This window comes from Anolis sagrei, chromosome 5 (assembly GCF_037176765.1).
Source record: "Anolis sagrei isolate rAnoSag1 chromosome 5, rAnoSag1.mat, whole genome shotgun sequence".
In the NCBI taxonomy this organism is placed as follows: domain Eukaryota; kingdom Metazoa; phylum Chordata; class Lepidosauria; order Squamata; family Dactyloidae; genus Anolis; species Anolis sagrei.
In genome coordinates, this window is record NC_090025.1 from 45,788,461 (window position 1) to 45,815,291 (window position 26,831).

Here is a 26,831-nt window from a genome sequence, read left to right on the forward strand (position 1 = left end):
CAAGCTGAAACCTGAGTTACTTGGATATTTGGTTGTGTGTAGACATGGTCTCCCTCTTTTCACTTACTGGGTAATGAGAACAGATATTTATTTATTTACTGTATTTGTATACCGCCTTTCTCAGCCCGTAGGCGACTCAAAGCGGATATGCAGAGTTACTGTCATAGCCACCAAGCAAAAAACTGTAATAGAACCACACTGTTCTGTTTTGATTTCTTCCATTTTTATATTCTTGTAGGTTGTTTTTTTATATAAAAAAACTGGGTCAATTGGCAATCATCTGGACACTTCAAAATGTCATTATTATGGAAATTAATAATCACAAATTTAAATTGACATATGTAATTTAGTGTTGTTTTACATTGCCTTATAATTTTTGCTTGCAGCACAGTATTTCTGGCTATGCTTGAAAAAGAGCTTTTGTTGATTCTGTTTCAGGAAATGAATAGTATGGTAATGAACTTCAAGCTCTGGAAAAACAATAATAAATCATGATATCTGTTTTATGGCTATATATTTTTCAGTGCTTGAAACTTAACACTTTAATTAGTGTTGGGTTGTAGACATGGGCTGATGCAGAGTGTGTCCTGTTTTGCCCCAAGAATAGCCTTAACATCAAGTTTAAAGGAACTCAAAAAGTATTACTTCAGCAAGGTTTAAAGTAGCAAAACCAAATACACAAAAGCAAGTTCACAAAAGGCAAGTTAAAAAAACATGGCAAAAGTCTCTTGGCTGAGCAACATAAAGTCTGTGATAGTTTCTTCCCAAGTCAAAAACACTTAGAAAGACTAGGCTTCTTGCCGGAACAGATAGAGGAACAAAGGCTAGGTAATTGGATCAGTTGCTGCCAGCAACAGCTGTTTCCCTTGCTCCCGATTTATAGTCCTCAGCCCACAGCACATGTGTCTCTAGGGAGTGGTCTGATTTCAGTGAGTCTTTTCAGCAATCCTGGCTGATCTATGCCTTGCTTGTTGCTCCCTTTGACATTCTTGAAAAGTAGGAAAACCAACATGACTCTTCTTCCTCTTGAGCAGGTCTGACTATCTGTCGAGGATCTCCAGCCCTTTCCTCTTCAGCCTTCTCCTCTTCCCATTCCTCCTCAGAGACAAAGAGAAAGACACAACAGAGAGGATAATAACCTCTCAACCTCTGAGGATGCTTGTCACAGATGCATGTGAAATGTCTGGAGAGAATGCTTCTAGAACATGGCCATACAACCCGAAAAACCTACAACAACCGAGAGGATAATTGTTCTTTTAGGACATAGTTGGTTTTTTTTTTTTGTTTTAAAGGGTACATTCCAAAACTGTGTTTAATGAAAAGGTGCTCAGTTAGCCATATTTCCACCTAAGGTGTCTATACGGTCAAAAAACTTGCTTTAGTTCATGTTAACTCCACAAACATCGATATTGAATATAAATAAGAGCAGCAACAACAGTCACCCATGCAAACTCACTTCAGTGTTGGAAGGGGGGGTCTTGCGATTATCATATGTGTTGTGCTTGACAATGGCTTGGGCCACTCCATCTCCTGTCCTCCCCATGTATGTGTGTGTGTGTATATATGTGTGTGTGTGTGCCCATATCTTATATGTATGCCTCAATAGGACACTGGCCTATTAAGCAAAGCAAAAATGGTTGGTATTTAAATGCTGATCGCTGGATATTTATTTCTTTATTTATTTGCTATACTTGTATACCGCCGTTTCTCAGCCTAGCCGGCGACTCAACGCGGTTTACAACAACTTATAACAAACAACAGTATACAGTTTAAAAACATAAAAACACAATCCACAAAACATATATCAATAAACAATCCAATTCATCTCTTGACTAAAATCGCGATCCAGTTTCGTCGTCCAAATTGCCAGTCCTTCAATCATTACACTTATTGCACTGAGTTAACCGAACGCCTGCTCGAACATCCAGGTTTTTAGTCTTTTCTGGAATACCATCAATGAGGGGGCTGATCTTACCTCCATGGGGAGGGCGTTCCATAGCCGCGGGGCCACCACAGAAAAGGCCCTGTCTCTCGTCCCCGCCAGCCGCACCTGTGAAGCAGGTGGGATAGAGAGCAGCCCCCCCCCAGAAGATCTTAGGGTCCTGGTGGGCTGATAGGCCGAGATACGTTCGGATAGGTAAATTGGGCCAGAACCGTTTAGGGCTTTAAAGGCCAACGCCAGCACTTTGAATTGAGCCCGGTAGCAGATCGGCAGCCAGTGGAGCTGGTGCAGCAGAGGAGTTGTATGCTCCCTGCGCTCCGCTCCAGTTAGTATCATGGCTGCCGAGCGTTGGACTAATTGGAGCTTCCGGACCGTCTTCAAAGGCAACCCCACGTAGAGAGCGTTGCAGTAGTCTAAACGGGATGTAACCAGAGTGTGGACTACCGTGGCCAAGTCAGACTTCCCAAGGTACGGGCGCAGTTGGCGCACGAGTTTTAACTGTGCGAATGCTCCCCTGGTCACCGCTGAAACCTGGGGTCTCAGGCTCAACGATGAGTCCAGGATCACACCCAAACTGCAAACCTGTGTCTTCAGGGGGAGTGCGACCCCATCCAACACAGGCTGTAACCCTATACCCTGTTCGGCCTTACGACTGACCAGGAGTACCTCTGTCTTGTCTGGATTCAATTTCAATTTGTTCGCCCCCATCCAGACCGTCACAGCGGCCAAGCACCGGTTCAGGACCTCGACAGCCTCCTTAGTAGCAGGTGGAAAGGAGTGACAGAGTTGGACATCATCCGCGTACAGATGACATCGCACTCCGAAACTCCGGATGATCTCACCCAGCAGCTTCATGTAGATGTTAAACAACATGGGAGACAGTATTGAACCCTGAGGAACCCCACAAGACAAAGGTTGTGGGGTTGAACAGGAGTCTCCCAGTAACACCTTCTGAGACTGGCCCTCGAGGAATGAGCGGAGCCACTGTAAAACAGTCCCTCCAAGACCCATTCCCGCGAGGCGTCCCAGAAGGATACCGTGGTCGATGGTATCGAAGGCCGCTGAGAGGTCCAGCAGCACCAACAGGGACACACTCCCCCTGTCGAGCTCCCGGCGCAGATCATCCACTAAGGCGACCAAGGCTGTCTCGGTACCATGCCCCGGCCTAAAGCCAGACTGTGCCGGATCCAGATATACACTAATACCGATATGTAATCTGCACAAATCACCTTCAAAAAATAAAGCCAAATCACACTATGGCAACACAGAAATGAGAATCGTTTAATGGCACAAAGAATCACGGACCTCCCATTTCCCCGTGCCACCCACCAACTTCCTGGCTCAACAACAATGCCTACTTGATCCACAGGCAGATATATAATAACACTGGTTTGCCAGAAAATGCAGGTTTAAGGGTAGATCTTTTAAACTTGATTTTAAGCCTCAGATGTGAAAAAGAACAGAATTAGATTGCAGTCCTGAAGATTGTCGTGTGTTATGCTAACACCAGATATGAGGTGGGTATTTTTTCCTCCATGTGACAACCGTAAGTGTGGATATGATTACAGCCTTAAAGAGACATTTTGCTGCCTGAGAAGCACCCTCAATATAAGCCACCCACAGTGCCCTGGACCAACTAAGCTTTTGTATACTTGAGGCAGAAAATCCCACTGAAAATGCATCTCTCACTCCCTGTCATTAAAAAAATCATGCAGTAATAATAAAGGAAATAACCAAGATTTGTTGCCCTTTCATGACACTCAAATTGGCCACCAAAGGGTACTTCAGAAATCTGATGCATAAATCCATAAAATACCCTGTTTGTATTAGTATTATAGCCTTGAGAAATAAATGCCTGAATTTTTGGATAAAGGCTAGGAAAAATGGGCTACAAGGTAAGAGCTCAATCAGAAGAGGAATATATTTTGTAAGTGTTGAGAGTTTCTACAATTCACAAGCACATGGACAATTTCAACAGAAAGGATGAAACCACGAAAATGAACAAAATCTGGCTACCAATATTTTTAAAAAATCTCTAAAATCATAACAGTAAATAAAGAACAATACTCAAAAACAGGGGAATTCCAGACAAGAAACAATAAGGGCCAGCTAATCACCACCCAACAAAGGAATCCCCCCGGCAGTAAGAAGCCAGACCTTGAAATGTCTAGGCCATTAAATGCTAATCAAGGTGGCCAGTTGCTACATTCACACCTACCCCAAACAGATTAGAGTTCTTTCTTCCACCCTGGACATTACACAGACATATAAACCCAATTTTCCTAGTTTCCAACAGACCTCACAATCTCTGAGGATGCCTGCCATAGATGCAGGCAAAATGTCAGGAGATAATGCTTCTGGAACATAGTGATGCAGCCCAGAAAATTCAAAACAACCCAGTTTCCAGTTCTTTTTTTTTATTTATTTGATTTTACCAGCACATTGCAAAGTGTGCATCCCTCCCTCATCTCTTCTTCCCTTGGATTCCTCCTTCTTCACTGATCATGTGTTACATCTAGTCTCATCCAACATTTTAGAAATGGATAACTACCTTTATTGTTCTTATTCAGGGGTTACTAAATTGCTAGAGTCCTTTAGTAGCATTACATCAGCTGAACATTAGAGTTATTTTGTTTTGGTGCGCACATTTCTTTAACACTTGCTTGATTGCTGTTGAATTTATGTCCTAGAAATAATTGTATGTACTGGCATCTTAGCTAATTCTAGAACAGTGTTTCTCAACCTTCCTAATGCTGCGACCTCTTAATACAATTCCTCATGTTGTGATCAATTCCAACCATAAAATTATTTTTGTTGCTACCTCATAATTGTAATTTTGCTACTGTTACGAATTGTAATGAAAATATCTGATATGAGAGATCTGGAGCAAACTTGGCACAAATACTCAATATGCCCAAATGTGAATACTGGTAGAGTTTGGGGGAAAATAGAACTTGACATTTGGGAGTTGCAGTTGCTGGGATTTATTGTTCACCTACAATTAAAGATCATTCTGAACCCCACCAACGATAGAATTGGGCCAAACTTCCCATACAGAATCCCCATGCCTAGAAGAGGCTCGCTGGCATGAGCCTCCCTCCAACCTCACATGCTCTCCCTCAGCCACACATGCGCACCACTCTGCCATGCGCCAAACACATGTTCCCCCCTTCCCACTTGGATTCTCAGAATCAGCCCTACCCTTGGCTGAGAGCTGAGGCAATCACAGCAGACGAGGCCTTTTGGTGGGAGGTTTTGCCATCTGTTTCCAAAAAGGAAGAGAAGGACAGGCGAGAGATCTTCAGCCTTCTCTGCTAAAGGCTTCTTAAGACCATCAGAAATATCTGTTTTCTCATGGTCTTTGGTGAGCTCTCTGACACCCCCCTTGGCCCCTCCACCAGGGGTCCCAACCCCATGGTTGAGAATCACTGTCTTAAAGCACTGTAGACCCAAACAATGATGGATCTGAACCAAACTTGGCACGAATAGTCAAATGTGAACACTGGTGGAGTTTGGGAAATATAGACCTTAACATTTGGGAGTTGTCGTTGCTTGGATTTACCTGCAATCAAAGAGCATTCTGAACCCCACCAATGATAGAATTTGGCCAAACTTCCCACAGAGAACCCCCACGACCCACAGAAAATACTGTGTTTTCTGGTGGTCTTTGGCAACCTCTCTGAGACCTCCTCAAGACCCCACCCCCCCCGGGGTCCTGTCCCCCAGGTTGAGAAACGCTGTTGTAGACGATCTTGCTGATTTATTAATATTCCATTTCTAAGTACCCTGCTACTATTTGCACATTCTTTGTTTAGCCGCTTCCCCATTTTTTCAAACTCTTGTTCATTTTGCTGAAGATAAGACTAAATGTCCCCCCCAAAAGGCCGCAGCATGCTTTGAGTTCCTTGTTCAGCCAGGCAGTCTCTTCCATGACAGATGAATGCTGACTACCTATTAGCAGCTAATGCATTGTGTTTGAGGCACTTGCATGATTAAACCACCAAGTACAATTGACAAGGGTGACTTTTAACAATATACTGAGAATTGCTGAAGCTGTCCTATTCTTTCATTCTCACTTTGTGCATAACTGAAAAGGCAGAGAAGTGGCACACAATCTTGTAACTTAAAATAATTGTTGCTACCATTTGTTATTAATTAAACGGGAACAGAGACATATAGTTATGGAGTTCTGATAATTCGTGTATATCCATCACACAGGCAGTTGTTCTTCGACATCCACATTTTTTAATCTGAATCCCTTTTTTGGGGAGCGAGGAATAATCGTAAAATTCCCTTGTACATTCTAAAGTGACAGGGAAGACTGGAATGGGGAATGTGATACAACTCACTGATAATTTACTTTCAAAAAATGGGAGAAGGCCTTCAAGATGAATAATCTTTTCTGGGTGTCCTTTAAAATGATGCATCATTTATGTGATACATAAATATTGTAATTCTCTCATTTAAATTGCCTGATAAATCAAAGCAATTTGTTCATAATGAGGGGAAACTTAACCTTTTATTATTCAGTGGCACCTTTGAGTACTAGAGAAAAACATACACACCAGCATCTCATGGGTAAGAACAGACACACTTCTGCATGAGTAGATGGGGCTAGAGACAGGGATGGGCAAAATGCTCTCCATGCCTTCCCCCGGCTAGTTCTTTCTGCCTTCTGGACCAGTGTCTCTCAACGTGGGGATCGAGACTCCTGGGGGGTTATGAGGGGGTGTCAGAGGGATTGCCAAAGACCATCAGAAAAAACAGTGTTTTCTGTTAGTCATGGAGATTCTATGTGGGAAGTATGGCCCAATTCTATCATTGGTGGGGTTCAGAATGTTGTTTGATTATAGGTGAACTATAAAACCCAGCAACTACAACTCCCAAAAACCAAGGTCTATTTTCTCCAAAATCACATGTGGGCATATTGCATATTTGTGCCAAGTTTGGTCCAGATCCACAGTGCTCTCTAGATACAGGTGAACTACAACTCCAAAACTCAAGGTCAATGACCACCAAACCCTTCCAATATTTCCTCTTGGTCATGAGAGTTCTATGTGCCAAGTTTGGCTCAATTTCATCCTCCATGAACGCATCTCTATGAACCAGCGCAAAATCTAAGATTGACTGGGGAGGCTCTCCTCTTGCTCCCGCCATCGTCTCAAGCACAGTTGGTAGGGACAAGGGAGGGGGCTTTCTTGGCCTCTCGAACGCCCTTCCTAGAGAACTAAGACAGGTCCCATCACTCTCCTCTTTTTGGAAGGACTTGAAGACCTGGTGGTTTCATCAGACCTTTGATAAGGACTAGTTCCAGCCCCAATGCCCCTGGCCCAACTTCACTGTTTTGATATATATATATATATAATGTAGCGAGAGAACACTGTAGCGAGGAGGGAAGAAGAGCTGCCCCCTCGCCCTCTTTACATTTCTCTTCCTCCTCCTCCTTATCACTGCCTGGGCCTCTTGGGCCCTGCGCCACCTCCACAGCAAGAGGCCCCAGCAGTGACAAGGAAGAGGAAGGTAAAGAGGGTGAGGGGTGGCTATTCTTCTCACCCTCTTTACTTTCCTCTTCCTCACCGCCGCTGGGGCCTCTCGCTGCTGCCAGTGCGGAGGAGGAAGAGGAAGGTAAAGAGGGCAAGGGGTCAGCTCTTCTTCCTTCCTCACCCTCTTTACCTTCCTCTTCCTCCTCCTTGCTGTCGCCAGGGCCCCGCAACACCTCTGTCTGCTCCTCAATCACAGGGCCCAAGTGGTGGCAAGAGGCCCAGGCTGCGACAAGGAAGTGGAAGAGGAAGGTAAAGAGGGCAAGGAGGAAAGGAGAAGGGGCTTCCCTACTTTGTGGTTTTTCACTTACCACGGGAGTTCCTGGAATGAGGAAATACTGTAGTTTTTTTTTTTAAAGACAGCGGAGAGGCAATTGAAGACCAAATCTTCATGGTGGGTGGCATGGCTTCTCCAATCAAACATTGGTCTAAATCCTTCATCTAGATTAGACTTAATGAAATTAAATTAAAGTGTTGGCTTTCCAAGTTCCCATTGATACAGCGGACCTACCAGAGTTGGGTATAGCATGATTCTATGTCGCGCCAACAGAATAATGTTTATTTTTTTACTGTTTATCAACTACTTGTCTCGAAAGGTTTCAAAACAGTATAGAACAAGCATAGAACACACAATATAAAACAATATGAAAAGGCAAAGTACAATAACTCATTAGTCATACAAGTAAAATGCATGATCACTGTGCTACAGTGCCAAAAGCTTACAATAAATAGACGTGTTTTCAACATGTGCCAAAAAATTAGGATTATCAGAGCATGTCTAATATCAGTCTGTCTGCTATTTCAGTTGACTCATCTTTCTTCTTTCATTGGGAAAACAGTATCAGCCGTGTGCATTCACTGCTGTGCCAAGATTTTTCTTCATCTTTCAAATCTTAAATGTGTGCTTCCTTTGTGTAAATGCCCCCCCCCCCCGCTTGCCTGCCTATTTGAGGCTTCTGCCCAGAAGACATTCTTTATCCAGTCTTTATTCTTTATTTAGTCTCATTGATAACATTCCCCTGAACATCAGAATTCAGGATGTACCAAAAGTAACCAGGTCAGAAGAGCTTCTCTTCACACCTTCTAAATTTTTAAACTCCGTATCATGGCATTTCTATGTGCTTTATATAGAAAAAAGTTTTCTCTCCTAATATTTCAATAAAAATTATGTGATTTTCCAGTCTTAATGGAGTGCAGTGGTGTATTTGTGGAATACCTCCGCCTTCTACAGCAGATCTAGTAATGATGAGGTGAATTTGCTTTGGGTTTCAGATCATTTGCTGAACCCTCTTCCCAAAGTAGGTTCAGTACCTTGAGTAATGTTAAAGTTTGGAATAAAATCCAGTGCTGATTCATAGCATCCCTGACACTGGCTGTCATTCCATGTTTTCCAACTGCTTCTTATCAACAGATAGATAGATAGTAAGCATGTGCAAAAAAAAAAATAAAAAAAAATCAGAAGAGTCAGAAGTTTTTTAAGTCGGAAGCCATAACGGAAGCATTTGCATGGCCCACACCAAATATTTCAGAATCGAAACTTACCCCATACTTTTTTTATTTTAGTTTTGTAAATCTCAGAAGGATCCCAAAGTCAGTTTCATATTCAGTGCAAGGAAGCAAAACCATTAAGCTTTGTTTGCCTTACTGCCTGCCTTGCCATTCCTCTCCCTGGAATTAATAGAGTCTTGGCATTAGGAGTGGTGAAAAGAGGGAGCAATGCATTTTGGGAAAGAGAGGAGCCCTGTGCCAAAGGATTCAAAATGCTCTGCCCTAAACTACATTTCCCAGTATGTAGTATACTATGTATTAGCATCAGAAAGCCCCAATTAGAAGAAGAGATCTGTCTGTAGCCATCCAGAGTTCCAGTACATTTGTTAATAATCTACACTATGATTTCTGTTCCTGGATTATAAATATCATTTTGTAATTGGCTCTGTCATAAAAACCTGGGAAAAGGTTATTACACTGCAAAACCTTTGGTTTTGCACAGGGGACACTGTCCTATATATAGCACATTTTGCTTTGTTGAGTCTCCACCAATTTAGTGAAGTTTCTGTCACAAAAGCAAAGCTTCTGGAGTAGAACAACTACTTTCAAAGTAAAGACTACATAATTAAACAGGAAGTAACACTTAACTAGGAAAAGATTTTTCTCTTTAAAAAATGTTATTTATAAAAAACTTCAAAAATTTGCAAAAAATCTGTGGGTAAGTGAAACATTCTGAAACTTGATGAGCAAAGATTGGTAAATGTGTTCTACCTTTGTAGCAAGTTTCAAATTACTTTAAAAATGAGGGAGATAAGAGCCCCTGAAGTAATTTGATATAGTAATTTAATTATGTGCCATTACTGTAACGAAATAGTAACAAAATTTTGTTAGTCTCATTATATTAATGAAATGTTCACTAAGTATACTTTAGAAACACTTTAGAAATGAAACACCAGCACCCCACAGTTTTATAATTACTTTTGAAATATTTTTAATGGATCCCACATTCCTACTAGATAGATAGACAGACAGACAGACAGACAGACAGACATATACAAATTGTAGAGTGAATATCATACTGCAAAATATATTTTGAATAGTATAGCCATTCAAGACAATCTTCTGTCTGGAAATATTACATAAGAATTATGTCTAATTTCAGATTGGGATCTTTTCAAAATTTTAGCCCAAATTACTTTTTTGGGGGGGGGGGGGGAGGTTTACTATAACTCCGTTACTATTCCAGGTTATTTATTTATTTAGATAAATATTAGCTGAAGGCTTTGGGGACTTCTGCTTATGCAATTATCTGTATACATACAAATACTGAACTAAAAGTCAACACAAAACTCCTTTGCAACCCTTCTGCCATTAACTTTATTCGTCTCCCACCCATATTTACATTGAATTTCACTTTTGAAAGGGATACCTCCCTTTCGAAAGCCCTACTTGCCTTCAGTTATTCCAGTATGCACAAAACTTTTTTTTATCATGGCAATACCATGTTTTCTAGACCTAGGTAACCACCACCTACTAACCTGTTCCACCTTCCAGCCATTGTGCCTCAGCCTGATTTTTATTTAGTAAAAGGGCACATAGGTAAAAAAAAAAAAAAAAGCCAGCTTCTCCTAGAAAACGGAGAGTAAAAGGGGTGTTTTTTTTAAAATTAAAGTCCCCAGGCATCTAAAAAATACAGTGCATGGATGAATTATGTTGTTGATGTGGGTTCAGCTTCAGTTACTCCTGTTTCCTTATTGTGCTTTACCCTTTCCTTCACATGCCCAGACTTCTATACATTTATCCAGTTTTAACCTTTTCCTTCCCCATTTTCTTCCATCTCTTCATTGTTCTCTAATGGCCTCAATTCCTGTGCCCGAATGTTGTATAGTACTTATTGTAGATGAAGAGGTGGCCCAGGATGACCCCAAAAGCTCACTTGTTATTTTAGGCAAGCAGGAAAGGCAAGGCACATAATTTCCTAAATAACACAGCCCTGGGAGCTTGAGGCTCAAAGTGCTCCAAGGCTTATTGATTTTGTTAAAAAGTGCCTTTGGAGGCATATTACTGTAAAGATTGAAAGGTAAAAACCCTAGTTCATGCTGGGCAAGGATATGAATGGAAAGAGCTCTGCTTTGATTTTGCCAAGAGAGAGGTCATTACTGACTATGGCCAGAATGTAAGATAAAAGGAAAATGCTAAAAGAAAGAAACTGAGGAAATGCCAGGGCCAATTGATTAAACAGCTTAGGTAATAAAACTTTCCCACAATTGTCTGTTTTCCCTTTCTAGTTTCCTCTACCCTGATTTTTCCTTCTCTCCATAGGGACTTTATCTCACACTGCCCCCCCCCCCCCCCAATTTCTAAACACTTATAATTAATTGAGGGTACAATCTATGACAGAGCCCTTCCCACAATGCAGGGGATCCTCCCGTCAGTGTCCATCACAGTTTGTTAGGGAAACATCTGAAATAGTCCAAAAAAAGGAAGCGGGGAGAAGAGGTCAGACATCGTCTTCCCCAGTTATATCCCAGTTCCTGAGTCCAGAAAACATCGAAAACCATGTGAAATAGGAGCTGTCAAATTTGCCCAGGTTGAATAGCTTCAGTGACGTTGAGTAAGGGACACTCCTATGGGCAGTTTGCTACCAAGCATTTATTTATTTATAAAAGCCTTCGACAATACATTTATTTATTTACTATATTTTTATCCCATCCTTCTCAACCCCAAAGGGAATGCCCTTGTCCCCACCAACCGCACCTGCAAAGGAGGTGGGACTGAGAGCATGGCCTCCTTAGACAATTTTAATCTCTGACTTTTGACTTTTTTCTCCCAAAAATCCTGCTTCATGAGCCTGGCATGGTAATTTTTGTAAAGTCAGGTTTCCCCTCAAGTGGAGTCTGATGTAAGATCAGCTGCTTGAGTCTACTGTAGAGCAATGGGATCCGAGGGGGAAGTCAAGTATCCCATATACTTTCCCCACAAGATTTTTTTTTTGAAAAATGGAGTGGGTGGGGATTACACTGGCTCATGGGATAAATCTAAAAACTGATAATTTCAGTAAAACTGGCAAAAAACAAACAAACATGTGAATAGGAATGAGAAATGGAAGGATGTCCTTTATAATGCTATGAGACATAACACCGCAGTAATATGATGCTTCCTCACCACTGGGTTAGAGTTGTAAATCCCATAAACAACAACAACAACAACAACAACAACAACAACATACTTTATTTATATTCAGCTCTATCTCTCAGAGGAGACTCAGAGAGGATTACAGAACACAGACATGGTAAACATTCAATGCCATTATACAATTAACAAAGACAGACAGTACATAGACAGAGGCAAGGCTTCTGTCTTTTTCATTTCTGAGATCTGGAGGCTGTGCTCGACTCGGCCATGAGGAGGTGGTGTTGTTCCATTTTCCATGCCAAGGAGCCTGTTGTCCATGGACCCCTTCCTGATCGAATTGCTGGCATGACTTTTTCAGGGGCGCCTTTTTATCTCCCTGCCAAAGTGGTACCTATTGATCTACTCACATTGCTGTTTCTGCTAGGTAAGCAGAAGCAAGGGCTGAAGTGGAAGCTCACCTCAACCCGCAGCTTTAACTTATCACCAACATGCTCATGGTACAAGTGTTTGGGGAAGAGTTCATGCTGTTAGTCCACTGATCTGGTTAGGATTGGGACTTGGGAGATCCAGATGCAGTCCCCACTGTGACATGAAACTCAGTAGGCTATCTTAGTATATGAGTCTTGCTTGACCAGAATTTGAAAGAGACCTCTACTATAAAAAATTATTCTTTCTAGACATTTTTTAGTCCTCCAGCACAATTCTATGGTATGTTTTCACCAGATGCAATTGATTTCACTATTATATCCACTTTTCCATGTTTTCACAGTTATTCCAGAAATTTATGGGGGTCATACTGTATCTGCTTCCTGAGGCAACCGCCTCACTACTTTGTTTCAGGAGTGTAACTTCTGTAGAAATGGTTCATCATCAGGCTCTGCTGATTGTATTGGTTTTCTTCCTGAGGGACTGTTCTGTGCACTCATTTACATTTGATGCAGCATTCCCAAATGAAAGCACAGCGCCATTTGAAGATGAGTTCAGAGATGCTGAAAATTTAATAACTATTTCAGTAAATGGTTACAAGGAATAAACAAACTAGAAGTGTTGTACTTGTGTTTATTTTATCATTGCAATCCTATATGTGTCTACTCAGAAATAAACACGATTATGCTTAATAGTGTTTATTGTGAAGTATGTATGTATGAGATTGCAGTTGTATTTTTGTATAGAGTATATTGAACTCGTTAATTTCTCAGTTGGGGGAAACATAAGGGATGTAGTATGTAGTAGATTTACGGTCACAAGATTTTTCATAAATATTGGACACAAATATTAATAACCATATCTTTCCCAAGAGAACAACGAGTGGAAGGACATTCCACACTTGGTAGCTAGTCAGCATCAATTAATTGGGCAATATATTGAAGGGATTAGAGTGTCCTCATTTCTTCTTGCCATGCCTTGGAGCATAAAGCACCAACAAGTAAAATTAGTCAGATGTCATTTTCTAAGATTCTAAGCCAGGCATTTGAACTGCTATCTCTGGTTCATCAACCACATAAATGATGCTTGTCACGTGAATGGAATTTAATATGCAGTAAAAGAATCAGTCCATCACATGTTGCTTAAGTAGGAGATTTAATCATAATTTAACCTGACCAGTAAAAGCCCATGCTTGAAAGGAAATTCTATTGTACTTTAAACAACGCTAATAGGGGGGAAAAATCACTGCTTAGGTTGTCAAATTGCTTAAGCTATGTGATACCATTTGCCTCTAGGCATCTTCAGGCCAACTATATAAGGTAGGTCCATATCATTCCTTGTATTCAAGCAAATCATTTTGGAAAGGCATGGCCTTGTTAGAAATCATAACCTTTTGCAAAACCACTGGCCACATAACCCTTTGAAAATGGCATTCACAACCATTTGGGAAAAAACATCCTGGGAAGAGTTAAAACTTGCTTGAGTCAATCTTCTCCTTAGTGGTAAATATCCACTAATATTCATGCAAGGCAATGAGGTTTCTCAGCTCAGCTGTTAAACTGATATACCTATATATCTATTTGAACTATTAGGAACAAAGATATGTCAATGCACTATATATATATAGAGAGAGAGAGAGAGCACAGAGTTTCAGAAGTGTTCTCATCAGTTGCCCAATTAAATTCAGAAGTGTTCTCATCAGTCTCCCATTAAATATATTTGCTTTTAAATCATGCTCTCAAGAGACCAAAAATAGTCTTCTTTAAAAGTAATATATTTGGTTTACTCACACGCTTCATGTATTCAGCATATAGGTACTTGACATATCAATCCAGTTACAGATAGGATTTGAAGTAGTTTCTCTGTGCAGGTAAGACAGGGCATATTTTTTATAATCTTAACAGTCCAAAGTCTAAAACAGTGGTTCTCAACCTGGGGTCCCCAGATGTTTTGGGCTTACAACTCCCAGAAATCACAGCCAGTTTACCAACTGTTAGGATTTCTGGGAGTTGTAGGCCAAAAACATCAGGGGACCCCAGGTTGAGAACCACTGGTCTAAAGCATCTCTCTGTTCTGGGGGTCTAATAGCGTTCTTTGTCTTCTAAAGCCTTCTGTTTCTACTAACTTTTAAACTGTACTGTACTGCTTCAGATACAAACATGCTGACTTCTAAAATGGAGTCTGAGTCTGAACAAGTCCAGATCTGATCACATGGTGAGCAGCCCCTCCAACAACAAAAAGTAACAATTAGTATTGGAGGCTTGTAGAAGGTTGCTATTTCCAACAAATCCTGATTTGACATTAAGATACCCATTGATAAATGGCTCTTATTGTTTAAAAAAACATCAAAAGGACCACTGGTCTTTCACTGTAGGCCACCAACACAATTTCACTTGGCTTTCTGCATTATCAGAGGATGTTGTGTGAGTTTTCTTGTATGTTTCTCCAACATATTTACAATTTGGCCCTAGCAAATGACCATTGATCAACTTTATTGCCTTCCAAGAAAGGTAACACTATCACTAGCCTACATTTTGCTTCTTCTGTTCCTTCTGTTGTAACTCAGGTGGTTTGAAGAGATGTTAGTGGGATCCCTTCAAATCCCACTGACAGAAATGAGACTCTTCCAAACCATGCTACAACAGAAAAAAAAATCTGATACAAAATGTAGGCCTGCCATTCTAACATCATCACTTTTCTTCTCCTGTATGATCTTTAATGAAGAAAACAGTGGAGCTTTGAAACCTTGAATTGGGTATTTTGTGCTCTCTGGGTTTTGTATTTTGTTTTATAGCCAACACAGTTACCCCTGAATAGGTTTGTGAATTTGATAGGTAATTTATTAAACTAGCAAGTTCTGTGTTATTGCCTCAGCGGTGCAATTGTTTCAGCAGAGCAGGGAAACAGGTTTGCATGCTGGAATTTGGTTCCCAGTTTCCTTTGTGTATGTTGCATAACCAGTAAGTGAATCACATGTTTAGAACATTATCTCTGTTATACTATTGACAAAACATGTTTCTAAATGGTTAAGAAAAATGTGAGTAAAACAAAAGTAGGATTGTTTAGTGCCATGTATTTGTGTAGTATTAACCATCTTTTTTGCCTGAATTATGTCTTTCAGAAAACACCCTTGAGAATGTTTACCTTCAATAGCAAATCCTTGTCATTATGAGCAATTATTTCTGGAATTCATTCATTAATGTTTCCTTCTTAATTCTCTGGTAAGTATAGCTTCAAATAATGTTTTTACTTACTTGTACATTGCAGGATAACTTATCAACTTCAGGTAGAATAAGAGAGGCAAAGAGACACTATGGTCTTATGCTGAACCCTCCAAATATCTTTGTTTTAATGTAATATTATGTTTCAGACATCGTAGTGCAATTCCTGCCTTCACATTTGGACAGTAAAAGGGGAAATCAGCTATAGTTGTGATGATATTTATATAACTGAAAGAAAAAAAATAAAACGGCAGAGAAAAACAAGTAGTACAACTGAAATGGAAGAGGACTACTGCATTTTCACAAAATGGCAGGAATTGCTTTGGTGGTGTTTGTTTACCACTTTAAATGACCATTTAGAGGAATGCTATTGTGTATAATGGGTGAGTGGAGTTTAAATTAATACATTAAATGGCACCAATAATGAACAATGCTGTTTTATGCTGTTTTAATTGTTATTGCTTTATTTTAATTGTATTCTGCCGGGCTTGGGCCCCATGTAAGTCGCCCCGAGTCCCTTCGGGGAAATGGAGGCAGGGTAGAAAAATAAAGTTGTTCCTCCTCCTCCTCCTCCTCCTCCTCCTCCTCCTCCTCCTCCTCCTCCTCCTCCTCTTCTTCTTCTTCTTCTTCTTCTTCTTCTTCTCCTCCTCCTCCTCCTCCTCCTCCTCCTCCTCCTCCTCCTCCTCCTCCTCCTCCTCCTCCTCCTCCTCCTTCTTCTGTGGTGATAATGACAATTGGAATACAAATGGAATTACATTTCCTTGAAAATCACAGGATTGCACAGGAATATGAGCCAAGGACTTTCATGCTACCCCTCTATTCTGCCTTGCAGGTGTGGTTGGCAGGGACAAGAGACAGGGACTTTCACTGGTGGCCTTCATCTGTGGAACTCTCTCCCCAGTGACATCAGAACAGCCCCTCACTCTTAAGCTTCAGGAGGCTATTTAAGCAAGCCTTTGGGGATTAATATGACCCATAAGTATGATGGAAGAATGGCAAAGCAGTTGGTTCAATGTTTACAAAGCTCAGTCGGTGCTACACTTTTGATAAGTTTGATATGTTTTAATCATTTGAAAGACTATTTTAATTGATAGGTGTGTACACACACACACACACACACACACACACATACATACACACATACACATATTACAGTTTTATAATATTGTGTTTTACTGATATTGTTATTGTCTTAATCTGGCATTGAATTATTGCCATAGCTTGCAAGCCTCCCTAAGTCCCCCTTTGAGGGTGAGAATGACGGGGTATAAGTACAGTAAATAAATAAATAAATAAATAAATGTTGGCTCTCAGCATCAGTTTTAAAAAGTTGAGCAAATAGTAAGTCAAATAAACTATCCCAATAAAATCTGCATACATCCACAAAAAATTAAAAACATTTTAAAAATGCCTCACTCTGTTCCCAATGGTTCTTTGATGCAGTGATTTTGGGATAAAGGGGCCAGGGAGAGAGGAATATCTCTCAAATCCATCACAGAGTAGATGAGAATCATTCATGGACTGAATTATGTTCACATGTCCTTCCCTGCAGTTAATAAAAATCAGGTTTATGTCCTATAGTATCATCTTGAATTTGCACAAGGAATACACAGAATTGCTGATTAAACACTACAGTTAAACATATCCTGTGGAATGACATGTTTCAAGATGAGTCCAATGGTGTACGTTTCTATGCTTTATGATTAATACCATATTTACTCAAATCTGGTACTCGCCTTTTTAAAGTGAAATGACCTTGCCAAAAATAGGGTGCACATTAGATTTGCATCATACAATAATCTTAGTGCTGAATCAAAACAAAAGGGGAAGCTGCTTCAGGGGCTGCACCTGGAACTCCTCTTTGAGGGATGTAGTCTCTAATAAAATGGCCAGGGTTCAATGCTATGCAATCCTGGGATTTGTAGTGGCACTCATTGGCAGAGAAAGCTCAAAACAGTGTCAAACTACAACCTCCAGGATTCCATAGCATTGAACCAAGGCAATGAAAGTGGATTCATTCTACAGCATAGATGCAACCCAAGGTTTTATTTTCATCACTGAAAGCTTTGGTGTTCTAACACAATGGTTTTAATGTAGGAATTCTAGGCAGGCAGCAACAGTCATGAGCACCTTTTAAAGCCAAATTACAAAGAGCACACTTTTTGCCACTGCACATTTCATTCAGCAGCAAATACTTTTGTTTGGATTTGAAAATTGAGATGCATATTAGATTCGATGGTGCATTATACTCGAGTAAATATGGGTAATTATCTTAAGCAATAAATTGCCATGTTTCTGATAACACCCAAGTATTTTAATAGATTTCTTATTTTGTTGTGTCTAAGCTCGTATCTCCTAGAAGTACAGACTACACGATTTCCTTATTGGGAACCAGTGTTAGAAGATTTAAAACAGATCATTAAAACTCCTCCAAAGGTAAGGTCACATATTAGAAATGAACTAACATGGTGCTCAAAATATAAATACAGTGTGACTTCAAAGAAGAGTAATGGGAATTGTGTTATTATCCATCTCCAAATACTCAATAGATAGCACTTTATTTTGAAAAATGGCCAATGCATTTCGGCCTATGTGTATTCGGCCATCTTCAGGGACAATATAAACTCTGACTACAAGAATTTCAGACTCTGAGAATCTCATTCCAATTGCCGGACAGAAAAGAAAGCAGCAAATGAAATGAAATTCTCATCTCCAGAAATTTCTGCACTTAGATTTCATATTGTCCCTGAAGAAAGCCAGTGAGGTATATACAAGCCAAAACACAATGGGATTTTCCTAAAATAAAGCAATCATCCATTGAGTATTTGGAGATATGTCTCTTTTTTATGGGGCAAAATATCTGGAAGCACAAGGTTTCCCACCTATTTCATGATTATTTAAATAGGATCATAGTCCTTTCCTGCTTTATTAAGAGTAAACCTCAAATAAGTACAACACAACTGAACTTCTGAATAAAGTGCAGAGAGTTGCATTCATTATTTAGTTTAAGAGTTTATAACAAGCACTTTCCAAATTAAATTGTAGTATTTTGTAATTATGGGGTGAAGGCTACATGTGCCTGATGAACAGAAAAGAATCTTGGGGAAAATTTTCTTATAACAATTTTTTCAGAAAACCAATTTCTCTGAAATGCTTTCTGCATGGTTGATGGACTCTAGCATTCACGCCTTGAATATCTCATCTCTGAGGTGACGCAGGGTTTCATCCTGGGCCCGGTCCTGTTTAACATCTTTATTAATGACTTAGAATGATGAAGGGTTAGAAGACACAAATTTGGAGGAACTGGATTTAAAATGAGCTTAACAGATTAGAGAGATGGGCCAAAACTAACAACATGAAGTTCAATAGTGACAAATGCAAGATATTCCACTTAGGCAGAAAAAAATGAAATGCAAAGATACAGACTATAGGGGATGCCTGGATCAATAGCCATATGTGTGAAAAAGATCTTGGAGTCCTTGTGGACAACAAGTTAAACACAAGCCAACAATGTCATGTGGCAGCTAAAAAAGCCAATGGGATTTTGGCCTGCATAAAGAGGAGTCTAGTATTAAAAAGGCGAAAGATTTATACGATCTGAAGAGAAAGTGGAAATCAAAGGAGATCCCCACAGAACAGGAATGGTGGGAAAAAGTCCTAGAGATAAGAGAAATGGACAGATTAACATACGCCCTGAAAGATGCAAATGGCCGCCCTCTAAAGAGGACGGACTGGATCCCACTTAACAGATACTTAGGAATTGATTAAAACTTCAGGAATGATGAGAGAGTAAAAGAAACTAGGAAAACGACAGAATTAAAAGGGATAGACCCAGGACAACAGTCTATAAAGAAGAAGATAAACCGAAAACGCGATGTAAATGGAGTCGGAAGTCAAGCCCCCCCTTCCCTTTTTCTATCTCCCCTACCCCTTTCAGCCCCCCTTACCATGCCCCATTTACATCCCCCCTCACTCCCCCCCTCCCAACCCCGCTTCCTTTCTTCCCCCATCCTTAAGAGTTTTTTATGATACTGTATTGTATTAGGTATTTAACTCTACACCCCTCTTTACCTCTTTTTTACTTACCTTCTTTTATCTATTGAGATACTTTGTAATAAACTGAAAATTTAATAAAAAAAAAAAGAGGAGTCTAGTGTTTGGATCCAGGGGAGTCATGCTACCCCTCTATTCTGCCTTGATCAGACCATACCCCGAATATTGTGTCCAATTGAAGACAGATGTTGACAATCTGGAACATGTCCAGAGGACAGCTACTAAATGATCGAGGGTTTGGAGAATAAGGCCTACGAAGAGTGGCTTAAATTTAGCCTGCAGAAGAGAAGGCTGAGAGGAGACATGATGGCTGTGTATAAATATGCGAGAAGTCATAGGGAGGAGGGAGCACCTTGTTTTCTGCTGTCCTGGAGACCAGGACATGGAACAATGCCTTCAAACTACAGGAAAGGAGGTTCCACCTGAACATTAGGAAAAAACTTCCTTACTGTGAGAGCTGTTCAGCAGTGGAACTTTCTGCCCCAGAGTGTGGTGGAGCTCCTTCTTTGAAGGCTTTTAAGCACAGGCTGGATGGCTGTCAGGGGTGCTTTGAATGTGATTTTCTTGCTTCTTGGCATGGTTGGACTGGATGGCCCACGAGGTCTCTTCCAACTCTGATTTTATGACATCTGGATTTTTAAATGTTAATTTAATTTTTTGAGATGCGTCCTTCCACTGAAGTAAAGCGTCAGAGAACTGTTTTCTTAAAACCATTGTTCATTTAGCTGAATGCAGGACAGGTATGTTAAAGGTCTACCTGTGTTTATATCTTTTCCAGCTTCTATTGGTGAAGTCAATGTTATCACTAAATAAAGTAAATACCAGATAGCACCTTTCAGGAATTAGATATTATTAAAAGATTCAATGTCTCCTTTTCCAGTGATTTCTAATTTGGCATTTTGTTTCACCTGGGAGGGAGAATGGATCTCAAAAATGTATAATTCATTAATAGTTGTGCGCCTCCAGGTGATTTCTAACTTATAGCAACCCTAAGGCAACCCTGTCATGGGGCTTTCTTGGCAAGATTTGGTCAGAGAAGGTTGTCTTTGCCTCCGGCTGAGGTTGGGAGAATGTGGCTTGTCCAAGTTTCTCCAATGGGTTTCCAAGGTTGGACGCGGGTTTTAATCCTGTTTTCCAGAGTGGTAATCCAACACTCAAATCACCACAACAAGCTGACTCTCTTTTGTTGCTTATATAGAAATTTCTTTATCTTTTTAGATTGATACTTCATTATATACTGCAAGCTACTTTGTAAGTAAATTTCATACATTTTAAATCTTTTATAAAATTGGTTATATACAGCTTTCATATACAGTAGAGTTTCGCTTATCCAACCTTCGTTTCTATATTATCCAACGCAGTCTGCCTCCTACCCAGATCCACAGCTGTTTCAATACATTGCAATGTTTTGGTAATGAATTTGCAAATACCGTAATTACTATATAATGTTACCATGCATTGAACTGCTTTTTCAGTCTGTTTGTAGTAAAACATGACATTTTGGTGCATAACTTGTAAAATCATAATGTAATTTGATGTTTAATAGGCTTTTCCTTAATCCTTCCTTATTATCCAACATTTTTGCTTGTCCAACGTTCTGTTGGCCCATTTATGTTGGATAAGCGAGACTACTGTAGTACCATTTATTGTGTTAGGTGAGAGTTGTCCACCAATCCTACTGTTCTACTAGTTGTGAAAGCCTTCTTGATGTCCTGTCTGAAATCCTTTCTTCCAATAATTCCACAACTAGGCACCACAACTCTTCAACCACTTTTGCCACTGCAGAAACCGTGGATGAGAATTTAAATAATAATAGTTTTAGATTCCTAGGGACACAGGCATATTATACAAAAAAATGATCCAGAAGTACAACACACAGTTAAAATGTCGTTATTTAACACATCTAAATCCTAAATGACTCTACTATTTCCCTGCCCATTAATAATCCTAGCTGAACCATACTAATTGCCCTGAGTCCGACTAAATCTCATTTTGCTCTCAACTAATTCTAATCTCTCCCTCTTTCAGACTGACATTTTAAACATCTAATTAAAACAACCAACCACAGTCACAGCCAACATTACATATCCTTACCCCCTAAAATTCAGAATAAAGCAGCCAAGTTGCTATTAACTAACAGAGATGCCTTTTGGGAGCATGTACTGGTATAACAGCGATGGCAGCTGATTTAGGCCCCTTCTACACTGCCATATAAAATCCAGATTATCATCTTCTAACTGGATTATATGGCTGTGTAGATTCATATAATCCAGTTCAAAGCAGATAATGTAGATTATCTGCTTTGATAATCTAGATTATATGGCAGTGTAAATGGGGCCTTGTTTCTGGGCTCAATTTAAAGTACTAAGGATAGCCTTTCCTACTTTGGGACAGGGTCCTTCCTTATGCCCCACAGACCTCTGAAATATAAGATAGGGTGCCCTCCCTAGCTGTAGGATTTAAAAGTCTAAAACCCCTTTAATTCACCTGACCTTGCACCATCGGACTTCCACCTCTTTCAAACAATGAAGTTATTTTTGAAGGGCAAGCATTTTTCAGATGATGGGACTCTGATTTCCAAAGTCACAACATAGCTTTTGGAGCAACCTGTTGACTTCTACAAGCGAGGTGTTTACAGTTGCTTAAAAAGATGGGAGAAGTGTGTGTCCCTACGTGGCACACACTTCTCCCATCTTTTTAAGCAACTGTTATTAGGCCTTTTAAAATAAGGCCTAATAACAGTGCCAAATTTCATTGCTCTTTCCAAAGGAAGTGGGTCAGGGAAAATCTTTAATGAATGCCCCCCCCCCCCCCCCGTACCTCAGGTGAACCAATTAATTTTGTTACAACTGTCAAATAAATCAGTAATTACTTTATTTGCAATAAACTGCAACATGTTATACTTTACTTTCACTATCCATATATTGTCACAGATTGTAGGTATAGGTAAAACTGTGGATTAGTGATAACAAATTGTTGGTGGCATCTGTTGTCTATTCAATCTCATCAATGAACATGTTGACAGAGCCAAATGACAAATTTGTATTATCCAGATCCTGCTCTGAATCTCTCTCTATGGACGAGAAATGCCATTTTGGAATGAATCTGTAAACACTCATATTATAAACCCATTGAAATTTTCTTTCTAGGGTCATTGCAAAATATCCGTGGTGAGATGTTTTTATCTTGAGATGAATGTGCTTTACTATGAAGCTGGCATTGGAGGAGACAGCAATGTTTACAACAGTACGCAGCGGGTTTTGAGAACGATTGAAAGATTTTTAGAAGGCAAACAGGTAAGTGTAATCTAGCGGAAAGTACATGTTATGCTATAGAAGCAGGCATGGTGCTTGCAACAGCCCCTTTGGTCTTGCAGAGCACTTTGAGAAGAGGCAGCTTCTTCCAGACAACAGAGAAAAGGCAAAGCAGAACTGATTTGGGATCTCTATGTAGTCACAGAATGTGTAGATGTTCCTCTGCGTAGCAATGTTTCTCACATTGTATTGACTTGTGACTTTATCTTTTTTCCACCCTATAATCTCAAAGCCTAAATTTGGATCAATCTGTTTCACTCTTTGGTCTCTTGAGTTTCTTGGCTTCTGAATTTATCCACTTAAAAAAAATCAAACCACTTCTGCTGTGTGCATATATGTGGTTTCCAACACTATATTTGGTACCATTATCCAGTTCTCTCAATTTATTTATTTACCTTCTTTATATCCCACCTTTCTCTACCCCAAGGGGGACACAAGGCAGTTTACAAGTGGCACTTACATAGTGCCTTAAAACATACAATACTAACTTTAAAATAAATTGGATTAAAATTAACATATATTAAGCATAATTAAATACATTCCAATGTTGAAAGCACACCATTACACAAAATCCCAAATTCTTGTGTAATGGGCCTATATAATTTATTTGATCCTACACTACAGATTATGATTTCAGTATTTTTTCCCCCCAATCAGTGGTAACTTTCCAAGAAACATGATTATTCTCTGTGACAGTAACAGGCACGAGAGAGAAGGTGGAATTGCTCAGCACCTACTTTTATTTATTTATTTACCATATTTGTATACCGCCTTTATCAGCCCAGAGGCGACGCAAGGCGGTTCACAGTTGACAACAATTTGATGCCACAACAATTAAAACAGTCATAAATACTATTAAAAACATTTAGTGTATAGTATAAAAACAGTACAAGGCCAAGTTAGGCCGACCTTGCTTAGTCTCAGTATTCTTCCAAAAGCAGGAGTCTTCATCTTGGCGGAAATAGATTGGATGATGCAGTAAGAGGACCAAAACCCAGAATAAATAAAGAGGTATTATAGGGATGCCTGCATGTGTGTGCCTACAATTTGCCTGTCGACTTAAGGCTCCATGAATTTCATACGGTTTTCATAGACAACAATTACTCAGAGATGGTTTTGCCAGTTTCTTCCTCTTCATTATCACCTACAGCACCTAGTACTTGTTGGCAGTCTCTCATCCAAGTAGTAACCCAGGGCTGACCCCACTTACCTTCCAAGATGAGGCAGGATCCGTTGCCTTTAGGGTGTTTAGATATTCTATCATGAATAAATGAGTGCCCTAGAGCAGGGTTTCTAAACTTGTCCACTTGGGATCTCTTTTGGCCCGAGACATTTATATGGTGCTAGGTGTACAGGTTTATTAAAAAGGTATAAAATTCAAACATTTACTGATAACAAATTGAATGTGCAAGGCTTTCTAAACAGACTGATCTTACTTTTTATGAAGTACAGCTGAATAATTATTTGCAGAGTCCACTGTAAATACTGCACAACAGATTTGTGTAAAAACTAGATGATGTTTAGAAAACCTTTACTGTTGGCTAACTTTTGGGATCCCAATACTGAGCTATGGGGACCCCATTTGGGATCAGGATCCACAATTTAAGAATCAGTGCCCTAGAAGACAGCTGCTCCTGGGTTTAGGCATAATGGCGCTGTGCCGGTTTCTTCTTATTGCCTTCTGTTATAAACAAATGAAGTATTGTATGGTATTGATTATTTTAACCACGAAACTCTTCATGGGTGTTATCAAAATATCATCTTGATTTTTTAAAAAGATATTTTACTTTTATTTCTTTAAAAAAATTCACCACTGTTTTGAACACTGTTATTGTTACAGGGAAAGATCATTACAAATACTATAATAACTGAATTTCATCCTTTGAATTGGCTGTAAATTAGCTTTTCTACAAAAGGTAGAAGAGATCTAAAAACTGCGAAATGCTAGCAAAGTAATGCCTAGGTGTACTAGGGTATAGAGTTAGTTAGCTGAGAACCTGCTCACTCTGAACCAATAACTTAAGATTTCAGCCCATCTCAAAAGTCCTTCAAAAGGGTAAGCCTGGACACCTACAACCCATTTTAGAACAGGCCTAATGGTAATACTTAAGATCGACAGATTTAGACTATGGTTGAAAAAACAAAAAACACCACATTCACTTTATGGAAGTTCATTACATTTATGTTCGCTCCTTAAATCAGTTCCCTGAATTGGAGCCCCCAGTGGTGCAATTGGCTAAACCATTGTGCAGCAGGACTGAAGACCGACAGGTCAGAGGTTCGAATCTGGGGAAAGCATGGATGAGCTCCCTCTGTCAGCTCCAGCTCCCCATGCCGGGACATGAGAGAAACCTCCCACAAGGATGATAAAACATCAAAACATCAGGGTGTCCCCTGGTCAATGTCCTTGCAGACAGCCAATTCACTCACACCAGAAGCATCTTGTAGTTTCTCAAATTGCTCCTGAAACACACACAAAATAATTCCCTGAAAAATGCTTCTCAAGATTAAGCTATTAATAAAATATTCTAAATAGTAGCTTTAGTAAAGATTACATTATTGGGAATTACTTTGTCAATTATATTTTTGTTGCTCTTCCTCTTTCAGCATTTTCATTATTTTACATGGGCGATGATATTTTTTTAACCTTTCATATTTACAGGAGAAAGAAACATCACAGTGCAAAGAATGTGAAAATTTTGAAGAAAAACAATACACAGAATTTATAGAAGATTTTCAGAATATTGTAAGGCAATTTCATAGAGAAGAGGAGTAGAAAAAGTACGTAATTCCCCCCACATCACAAGAAGGAAATAATTTCAGTTGTTTCCTAGAGGAATGTAATGTGATCAAAATGAAACAAGGAGTGCAAAGGCTTTGCTAACCTGAGAATAATCTTACAGTTTCTTGGTCTTTAGGATGCATTACAGAGATTGCCCATTTATATAACAGAACTGAGACTAGCACAGCATAAATAAATATACGAGTTTTTCTTGGACAGTGGTCAACCCAAGTAACCTAAATAATAAAAGTCAGGAGCAGAAGTACAATAATAGAATCATGGAGATGTAAGGGGCTATAAGGGCCATCCAGTGCAATCAGCAACCAAGCAGGAACACCCAATCAAAGCACTCCTGACAGATGGGCATTTAGCCTCTGCTTAAAAACCTCTAGAGATGGAAACTCCACCACACGATGAGGCAGTGTATTCCATGTCTACATGGACTCACCCTGACTTGACGCACATGACTATCATTGAAGATTGCATTTCATCTCTTTGAATTTGGTTTAATCTGGGCTTCTGAGTTTTTAACAAGTTCTAATAACAGAAAACTTCTGATGAAGCTACATGGTGTGAATCCAACATAAGGAGCAAAAATATATGAAGGATAAAGAATAGCATGTCACATAAAAATAGTTTTTGAATTTTAAAGTCATATTCCAATTCAGTATGTTCATAATGATTCCAGATGATTAAAAGGATCATAAGCCGATACTCAATATAATAAAATGCAATTATAGGACATAACTGGGGAAATCAATCAAGCTGTATGACGAGAAAATATATACAGACACAAGGAGAAGAAGAAAAGTGTGTATTTGGTATTCTATCAAAATTTTAAATAGTTGCACTTTATTTGAAATAGGGCTCTATAAGAAAGTGATTTGAACTATGGAATAAATCCCATGTGGATACACTTGCATAAGATTG

At 39.6% G+C, this 26,831-nt stretch overlaps 1 protein-coding gene across 3 annotated transcripts in view; it reads left to right on the top strand.

Annotated features, from left to right (window-relative positions):
• The window catches only part of IL15 (interleukin 15), a 41,190-nt gene extending 14,576 nt beyond the window's left edge, over window positions 1-26,614 (top strand). For all 3 annotated transcript variants that reach the window (XM_060778906.2, XM_067468683.1, XM_060778907.2), the window contains 5 exons: window positions 15,653-15,752; window positions 18,098-18,188; window positions 21,024-21,056; window positions 22,955-23,101; window positions 25,782-26,614. In XM_060778906.2, coding sequence (XP_060634889.2) covers window positions 15,700-15,752; window positions 18,098-18,188; window positions 21,024-21,056; window positions 22,955-23,101; window positions 25,782-25,895 — 438 coding nt within the window. In that variant the 5' untranslated portion in view covers window positions 15,653-15,699 and the 3' untranslated portion in view covers window positions 25,896-26,614. The remainder of the gene's footprint in view (window positions 1-15,652; window positions 15,753-18,097; window positions 18,189-21,023; window positions 21,057-22,954; window positions 23,102-25,781) is intronic.
• The last annotated feature ends 217 nt before the right edge of the window (window positions 26,615-26,831 follow it).